Consider the following 9,388-nt stretch of genomic DNA (forward strand, 5'->3'; position numbering starts at 1 on the left):
CGCCCCGCCCCGCTCCCGCGGCCCGGCCGGGGTAAGGCTCCCCCGCTCGGCCCAGCCGCCTCCATTCAGGTCCTGCTCGGGCCCCGGCGCCCGCGGGCTCGGCCCTTTAGGGAGGCGCTGCCGGGCCCCTGAGGGCACAGCCCGCCTCTCTGCCAAGGCCTCAGCGCCTGGCTTGAAACCAGCCCGGCTGCTTTCCCCTACTGCCGCGTCCCCGCCTCGGGGGGAGCTGCCCATGAACAGCTGGGAGCTCACTTTGTGGTACCATATAGATAGATATTGGTACCTGTATCTATATTGAGAGAAATTCCTGACTGGACCCCCATTGCTTCATAGGCAGCTGTAGTGGCTCTCATTTAATGGCAAGGGATGGACAGACACATTGAACTCACTACAGCTGCCGGTGAGGCGGTGGGGGAAGTCGATATTCAGTTTGTTGTTCCCGTGTAAATGGGGAAAATGCTGACAGGGCCACTCAACACAACTTTCCACTCCCTAAAAATGGGCGCAAGCTGTTCAGTGGCTCTCTAGTCGTGTATGTGTGAGGGCCCTGCCACATCATCACATTTAAGCAGGCTAGAAACCAGCTATCCCCTTGGAACATGTTTTTCAAGCCCTAACTTTGTAGCTGCTTGGCTCTTGTTATAGCTGAGTCGGCGCATCTACAATCATTGGAAAGCAGGATGGTGGAGGACATGGCTCTGGGGAGCAAAGCTTTGGCCAGGCTGAGGGTAAAGGGATGTTTTTGTGGCGTGAGAAGTACTTTGTATTTGTGGCAGGTCTCAATTTATTGTGCAGTTAACCAGTTAATTGTGTGACAGTTACTTTGCACATATGGCCAGACAGGTAATTGCCAAGTAATTGTGTAATCACAAGTAACATGTGGCAGGGGCCTGAGATGCTCCTTTGTCATCTCAGTTATGGTGTGCTACTTAATGGACAAGAGCTAGGCAGCTGGCAGGGTGAGATGCATCTTGTGTCCCTGTCTTCTTGTGCTCCTTCCTATACCCTCCATCTGCTTGCTATATTTTGTCTTAAGTCAGGGGTGGGCAAAATGGCAGCTCCAGACAGCAGCCAGACTCCATTTCCCAGCAGCCCCTTCCCCTCCAGGCGTTGCGGCCCTGACAAGTGTGGTCCAGAGCTGGGGCAGAGCCGTGATCTGCTGCCGGTATGCCCCTGCCTGGGGTGTGTGGACACCAGACTGCAGTTCTGCCCCGGCTCCAGACCATGCCATCACTGGTGCAGATCCCAGCCCTGGAACAGCTCGCAGGTCCAGCCAGTGCTGCTGGGGCCAGTCTCCATGGAAACCCTGGCTCTGGGCTGTCACAGCCCTGCTGCTCCTGGGGTCTCCATGGAAACCAGCCACAGACAGGGGGCAACGGCTGCTGGGAAGTTGAGTCTACCACAGACCCAATCCAATCCATGGACCAAATTTTGCCTGTCCCTGTCTCAAGGCAACCTAAGGAGTAGGCTTCTCCCACGCCACAGCTAGGCGATGAAGAAAGGCATCCAAACTGCCTCAGACCAGAGCCGAGTTGGTTAGGCCTGTCGCTCAAAACCATTTCTGATCACTGTCTCACGGCTTATCTGTGCACATACGCCATACCACTTTGCCTATACAGCTGAGTTGCATCTTACGTGCATTTAACTTATGCGAATTCAGCTATACACACTCAGCTGCTGGGGCTGGGGGGTGGCAGCTCGCTCACGCTCAGCTGGCTGCTCTGGCGGGAAGAGGCGGCAGAGGACAAGAGGGGCAAGGAGTGCGTTCGGAAGGCGCAGTTGTTGCACTGCATGCATGGGCTGTGCGGCGCCGCGCCCGCCTTGTCCGGGCCTTGCGGCGGCGGCTGCTTGGCGCTGAAGCCTGGCAGGAAGGGCAGTTTCAACTATATGCGATTTTCACCTTACACGCTGACTTCAGAACGTAACCCCTGCGTGAGATTTACTCAAAGTGGCACACCCCTCTCTACCTGACCCATGTGGATGTCTGGTGTTGAGATTGCTGGTATAAAGTGGGTAATTGGCTGTATTGGTGTAACACTTTGATGCCGATGTAACTTTATCCACACTAGGCACTGGGATAACTATTTTGGTGTAAAAATATATCCTTTAGTGAAGTTGCCAGGCTATGAACCTGTGTTTCAAGTAGGCCTTAGATGGTAAGCACATTAGGGCACAGACCATGCAGTGGCAGAAGGCCACCTCTGTTTCTCCCCAAAAACTCTGCTCTCTGACAGTTTGGTTAGGATGGGGCCAGCAGAGGATACACACCTTTACCCTATCTCTTTAGGTAACTTGAGCTGGATACATTCCTGAGGGAGGGGGGAAATCTGCTCTCTCTGCCTGCCTGACTGGCATTACATACCTGGGTGACAGGTTTGGGCTTCCTGGGGAGCTAGAGACTGCCAGTCTGCCCAGCAACTAGTGATGCATTTCAGATTGGTTGGCTAACAGCCAACAGGTACTGACCTCCATTGGACCAGGTAAATGAGGTCATAAGGGCTATATAAGTTAAGGACTGCCCAGGAGGAGGGGGAAGCAGCCATGAGGAAGACTCAGAGAGAGAAGAGCTGGACCATCTGAAGCTTGCTCTCTCTCTCTCAAAACTCATGATCAAGGAACTGCTTGCTTCCAGAGAGAATCTCCACCTGCCTCTGGAAGTTACTTGTGAGTAAGCTACCTGAGATCTAACCAGATCTATAGCTTGCAGTAACTCAGGTGCATGATCAAAGGCTACCCAGCCATGGGAGTTTGCTGTATGGGATTTCTCTGATATTGCTCTACCCTGTACCCTATTCCAACCCTACCCCTTGTAACCAAGAAAGTTCTCCTTTGTACCTAGCGTGGGAAACTTACTGGGAGTGGGTCTAGATTATGCCTTGGGGCTCCTTGGTTCAGCTGACTAAGGAAGACCACTACTTGTGCTTCCTACTGAGGGAAGCATCCCAAGTTCTTGAAGTGAATCAAATACCCTCGAGGGCTACTAGCCCTGTGTTTCCCAGGGGGTGCAAAGCCAGAATCAAGCCCATCCCTGGGTGGTGGCAGTTTTAGCCCCAGGCTAGCGGGTGTGCTCCAGGAAGGGGGTCGGCCAAACATGAGGCGCCCCCAGGGAGGCACTCTGAGCCTGGAAGGTGGCTGGGCGCAGTGAGGTGGGTGGCTCAATGCAGGAGCACCCCCTACTGACCTGCCACACATTTCTTGTAGTGTGTGGTATAATGGGGTCCTGATTCTTGTCTCTGCTTCCTAGACAGTACTGCAATACATTAATGCATAGGAACTGCAAAACCTTTTTACAGACCTCTCCTAGTTAACACTGGAAAAAAAAAACAACTCATCTTGTTATACGATATTCAGACCACATAGCTGAGTTTAAAATTTACTGTTTCTCTTCTAAGTCTTAATTTTACTATAGACTAAACTTAATTTCCTTTTGGAAGTTATCTCAGTAATGGAAACCTGTGAGGTATCACAGCCTTTTACTGCATGTGAAGCAAGAATTCAGCAGTGAACAGGGATAGAAATGACTGTGCCCCATGCAGGGAATACACATTCAGTATCAAAATACTTGTATGTGCATGGACCTTTCATGACTTGTGCAGAAAGATCTGGTGGGCACTGAGCAACCCATTTTAAAGTTAGCAACCCATTTTAAAGTTACTGTTGTTTTCCAGTCCTAACATGCCCATTATTAGCAATCACCACAAGTCAGTCTTGCTTCATCCAACTAGGATTAAGCACCTTACTTTCATGCACATAGAACTCCACTTTTTTGTGCGCTAAGCATCATTTTCTTTCAAATTTCGCATTAAAACGCATTTATCTCCTGCAGCTTCTCAATCCGCCTTTCTAAGAATTAATAGCATGCTTTAAATATTTTTCTTAATGTACATAAATAAGTACCACGCTTTGTGTTCAAGTTTATTCTCTGTTCACATGGTGCATTTTGTATTTGGCTCATTTAGTTTTTGTTCCTTGGGTCACTTCTTCTAGTATATCCTGTACAACAGCAATGATATTTGATGAGCCAATAAAGTAGCAAAACCAAGCTTAGCAATTGGTGGGCACATCTATATGTGCACTTGCATGCGCAGTGTTTTACTGCACATTAAAGCATCAGGTCGAAAATCATGCTAATGTGCAGTAAAAATAAGCTACTGTGCATTAAGCATCACTAAAAAGCATACACTTTTAGGGCAATCTAATGCGCATTTATTTAGTACTTTACATTAGAGGTACTAAATTTAATGCACAGTAGTAAACATGCATACATGAACATGTAGATGTGCCCGTTAAGTCTCATCCAAGTTCTTTTGGGGTGAGCAGTTTTTGCCTCAAGAGCTGTGTAGGGCTGACCTGCAAATAAATGAAGAAAAAAATTCTACACAGTGAGGAAAAGATTCTTTACCAACGATGGGGAGGAGGTTTGTTTGGCAAATGCTTTCTTGTGGTTAATTTAATTTTCAGGTGGCTTTATCTTCTTGCTTAAAACTATACAATGATTTTAATAAAATCGTGCTGTCTCTGATAGTATAACTCACTGGTTTTCAAACTTCCTAAAATCACATAACCCTTTTATGTTGCTATGTCTGCCTCAGAAACTCCGCCCCTATCCTGTGAGATGACATGGAGCCAGGAAACCAGGCCCAGCAATGCTGGCGTACTGCTTCCTGGCCTGCTCTGTCATTACTCCCAATCTCTTTGTAGAACCCCTAATGACTTATCGTGGAACCCCAGGGTTCCACAGAAGGCAGCTTAAAAACCATTGGTATAACTGACTCAAGTGCATTGCAACAGCATGTGTAACTGCTGTTTCTCCTGTCCTCCACAGTTCTTGAGAAGGCAGCAGGTTCTTCAGTTATACAGAAGAATTCTGCGGGCTATTCGTGAGGTACCTACTGAAGATGATCGTCAGTATCTCAAGCAGTGGGCAAGGGAAGAATTCAAAAGAAATAAAGATGCTACAGAAGAGGTAAGGAGTAAACCGCAATCCCAAGCAGGTGCCCTTTCAAATCTTGACAGCATACTCAGTGCTAAAGACTGTAGTTTGCCAAGATGCTTTTATTTTATGAGAAGCATGCCAAGACTTCTATAAAACTGGGTTTTTGGAATCTGATTTTTCCTGTCATGTTTACATACAAACCAACACAAACTGAGTAGCACCTCTCCGTTTATTTCTTGTTTATTTCTTGTCAAGTGTAACATTCTTCTGACTCTTTAGCTGTGCAAATGGAAATTTAAAAAAAGACCTTCTTTGGAATAGAAAGCAGACAAAACTATTATTTCTCAAATTTAGTAGTGTGACTACTATAACAATCTCATTTCCACTGGGGGTTGTTTCTTTGTATCTGCTTTTAATTTTTAAATTAATATTTTGAATTCAAGTAAAACAAAGCCAAACGTAAATGGCTATCTGAATATAGGAAGTACATATGGGGTAGGGAAGCCTTCATTTTTTTCATGCAGCTCCAGTTCTCTGCTTTTCACCTATGCACATTCCCTAGTCAATACTGAGGAAGTAGTGGCTGGAATTAGGCCAAGTGATACAAAAATGTTAGGAAAGTGTCCAAGGGTGCACACAGAAGAGCAGTCGCTGTTGCAGACCCGAGTGGGTGTCTATGCATGCCTCTTAAGTGGTCTTAGCCTAAAATGGCCATTTTTAAGGTGAATTAAGAGCATGTGTCTACATGTGCACGCTCTTAATGCACCCTTAAAAATGGTGAATTAAGGCTATGTGAGCCTAAATTTGATCCCTGTATAAAGCAGGGATCAAATTTAGGCATGAATAGCTACATCGCATTAGCACATGTGTAGACGTGCTAATGTCATTAATGCAGTGATCCCCCCAACCCAGTCGAAGTTCATTGTTGGGCCCAGGGGGATTTCAGCTGCTTCCTGCCAGCCTGCAGCCCAATCTCTGTAGCAACGCCACTCCCCACTCCCAACCAGAGTACGGTTTTCAGAATGGGAGGGGGAGAGGGAGCTCATTCTTGGAGTTCCCCAGCCGGGGTGGGAGGATGGGGTAGCTGGACAGGGGCTCCAATCCACCTGTCCTACCCTCCAGCTCTGGCTGAAAAAAGCCCAGACAGAACTCCCTCCGCTCCCTTTCCCCCCTTCCATTCTGAAAACAGCAACGGGCTGGGAGCTCCGCAGATGCAGGTAACAGAACACGCTGTTTTGGAGCGTTTTCATCTGAACCATCAAGCAGTGAGGGTTCAGATTTTTCTGGAATTGGACCCTTTTAAAGCGGTCTGCATCCTTGCAGTTCTGTTTGGTCATGGCTGTAGGCCACTTTCTGGGTCAAGATCAGGTGAAAATTATGACTTCCGTCTGTGCCCTATGTTGTTTACCTCTGGAAACATCTTTACAACGTCTATTTGTTGTTTTTACCCCTCAAAAGCATTTGGACTTGCATAAAGAAAGTTCTCATTAGGTTTCAAGTGAAAGAGCTTTTACCATTTATGTTTACACCATTTTAAACCAGGGCATCATTAAGAATGAAGAGTCCATAAATAGTTGCTCCATCTATTTTAACAATAAAAGTATTGTGCAATCTTTATTTCTCAGAGGCTGAAGATTTTATTGCTTGCCGTTGCCTGCCTCAGAAAAATAAATTGAGAGAGAACTGCAGAAGCTCTTGTGAAAATCTGTATATTGTAACATGTTACAGCACATATGTTCAGTTCAGCAGATTCTGTTTCTCTTTACAGGACACAATTAAGATGATGATAACTCATGGCAACATGCAACTTCAGGAGCTTAAGAAAACACTTCAGCTGGCAAAATCCTGACTTTATTTCACTGAGAACTAAAGGACTTTATCCCAGTAAGAAATACAGCACTTAATGCACCAGTTGGTCAAGACAGTGGCCTTGTACTAAAGTACTCCTAATGTTTAAAGATGGAATACAGTATAAAGGGTTTTTTTTCTTGCTTGCTTCTGTTACCCTGAATTTATGGCTATCAGAAAAAAAAATGACACACCGTATCTATTTAGATAACCAAATATGGGGTATAACACGTGTCAAGGGAGAAAAAAAGTGCCGAAAAAAGGCAAAAATAAAAAATAAAATGAATAATAAAGACAGGGGGTGGTGTTATTTCTTTGTTAGCATTTCTTAGGCATTACAGTCTTTTAGGAATCTTTTCTGTAAGGTGTTCTTAAAAATAAGTAACCGTTCAGGACATTGTTAATATTGATAGGTCTGCTGGTTGCTAGATGTTTTTAGGACTGAAGGGTGTTTGTACGAAGCTACCTCTGCCAGCTTGGTAAAGTATTTCTATCAGGCTGAGTAGCTAGCCACTGAGGGACGGGCATCTGGACTTGGAGCCTGGGGGCTGCAGCTTAACCTCTGGTGACTGCATACAAATCGCAGGTCACCCATTGGAGAACCCTGTCCTAGACCAACTTGACCTTGCTTTTTACTTCTACCATCTACTCCGAAAAAAAGAAATATATACTTTCAAAAGTGGCAATGAGCTCTTCAGGCACAGCTAAGATGCCATTCAGTTTTGCGTTCTGTATGGAGAAAATTATGACAAATCAGCATTAGCAGTCAGGATCCTAATTGCCATCTCTATTTAGACTACACCACCTCTTTTCCCTCCTGTTTACATACCCTATATAGAGTCACTGATGTTCAAATCAGCAAAAGTAGAAAACATGAAAATAGATTTCTTGGCAACATTTATGTTTAATTACTTGGCAAAAACATTCACTTTATTAAGGTACAAAAATTAAATAGCTGTTCCTCTGCATTCCTACATAGTTAAAACAACTGACTTAAAAATTGTAAACATACTAAAGTGTCTAAATCTTTATTTTTGACTACTGAAGTCAAAGCAGTAAAACTAACAAATATCTCAATTACTACAGATATACTGTACTTGTCTGGATAGTGCATTAATAAGAATTAAAAATACTGTAATATAATACAATTTTCTTTGCTTTATACACATACTAAAATGAAAAAAGTTGGATTTGTAAATAGTTCATGCTGTGTTGACGATACTGTCACACGTTATGTTCATCTGAGTTTCCATTGTCAAGAGGTTGCCTCTATCCTTTTCCATGGTAGGGTGCTACAGTTTGAAAGAGCTGTTTCCAGGCTGTCAGTATCTATTAAATGACTTTGTCCCTATTAATAGTACCTTGTGTGCCTCCTACCTGATGCAAGCAGGAAACCCAAGAGGGACTGCAGATGAAATTAGCTTTGGTATCTTACAGTTGTATAGGACCTAGTACAATGAGGGCCCAATGTAGTCAAGGACTTTAGATGCTACCACAATAGACTAAACAATGCTAAACAATAAGATAAATACAGACAATCCCTGCTTAGCACTGTTTTGCTTGGTGCTATTTCACTATAATGCTCGCTTTACATTGATACCCGATTCCACTTAGTGCTCAGCGAGTTTCATTACAATGCCCACAGGCATTGTACAGCTGGCAGCACGTTCTGCTTAATGCTCATTTTTTCAGGAACCAATTAAGAGTGCTAAGCAGGGGTTGCTTGTATTTCTGAGTAGCAATCACAGAGGAGAACTTTGGGTACAACGTTCCAAGTTTTCCATTTTTTAGGAAAGACATGTTCAAATGGCTCTGAGTCTTATTAAAAAAGTTAGTTCTGTGAATCAGTTTACAGCTGTGTAATGATTCAGCCTGCTTATCTGTAGAATGAATTTTAATTTAGGAACTGTAGATATACAAGATGTCTCTCTTTCCACATAAAGTGAACCAGGCAGGGCCGTCCCTGGGGGTGGGGAGCGAACTGGGGTGACTGCCCCAGGCCCTGCGCTTTGGGAGGCCCCATGTTCAGTGCTACATAGATCCCACTTTGCCACCATGCGCTGCCAGCTCTGGCTGGTTGCCACCCCCGGATCCCCTGCTTCAGCCGCTTGGCAACCCCCCCAACCTGCTCTGCCGGCTCTGGTTGCTCACCACCCAGCCCAGGCCCTGCATACCCCTAGGGACAGCTCTGGGACCAGGCCTAGGGGGGCGAAGAGGAGACCAAAGAAACAAATGAATATGCTGAACAAGTTGTTCAGGTGGAAATGCTGGTGGTGTTGAGACCAGTGAGTTTGTCATTGATTTCAGTGGAACCAGGATTTCACCCTTACTTTGTGTGTTGCTGTATGTCTTTAGCAGACAAGGTTCTTTGGGTAAATCTGATATCTTTTCTTAGACCAACTCAGATAGTTGGAAAAATTCTTTTTAGCAAGCTTTCATGTATAAATACCCTTTGTTATTTTCGCTCCTTAAAAAGGGCATCTTTTATGTTTGTACATAACATGCACAACGTTCTGTATACCAACAGATTCCAAAACCAGTCTTGCAACATCTCCTTTCCTGCACCTGATTCATGGATGTTAGCTTTCCTTTTGTACCTTAGTC

The 9,388-nt window shown here is 45.0% G+C and overlaps 2 protein-coding genes across 4 annotated transcripts in view; one reads left to right on the forward strand and one right to left on the reverse strand.

Annotated features, from left to right (window-relative positions):
- Window positions 1–4,792: 4,792 nt before the first annotated feature.
- On the forward strand, window positions 4,793–7,932 carry LYRM2 (LYR motif containing 2). The gene is made up of 2 exons (XM_019520322.1): window positions 4,793–4,966; window positions 6,705–7,932. The coding sequence occupies exons 1-2, from the start codon at window positions 4,793–4,795 to the stop codon at window positions 6,783–6,785; spliced, it is 255 nt and encodes an 84-aa protein (XP_019375867.1). The 3' UTR covers window positions 6,786–7,932.
- An 896-nt stretch (window positions 7,933–8,828) lies between these two features.
- Window positions 8,829–9,388, reverse strand: part of ANKRD6 (ankyrin repeat domain 6) — a 165,219-nt gene continuing 164,659 nt past the window's right edge. For 2 of the 3 annotated variants that reach the window (XM_019520348.1, XM_019520347.1), the window contains exon 17: window positions 8,832–9,388. In XM_019520348.1, coding sequence (XP_019375893.1) covers window positions 9,364–9,388 — 25 coding nt within the window. In that variant the 3' untranslated portion in view covers window positions 8,832–9,363. The other variant, XM_019520346.1, reaches the window with a different exon arrangement.

This window comes from Gavialis gangeticus, unplaced genomic scaffold (assembly GCF_001723915.1).
Source record: "Gavialis gangeticus isolate Ggan-Ray unplaced genomic scaffold, GavGan_comp1, whole genome shotgun sequence".
In the NCBI taxonomy this organism is placed as follows: domain Eukaryota; kingdom Metazoa; phylum Chordata; order Crocodylia; family Gavialidae; genus Gavialis; species Gavialis gangeticus.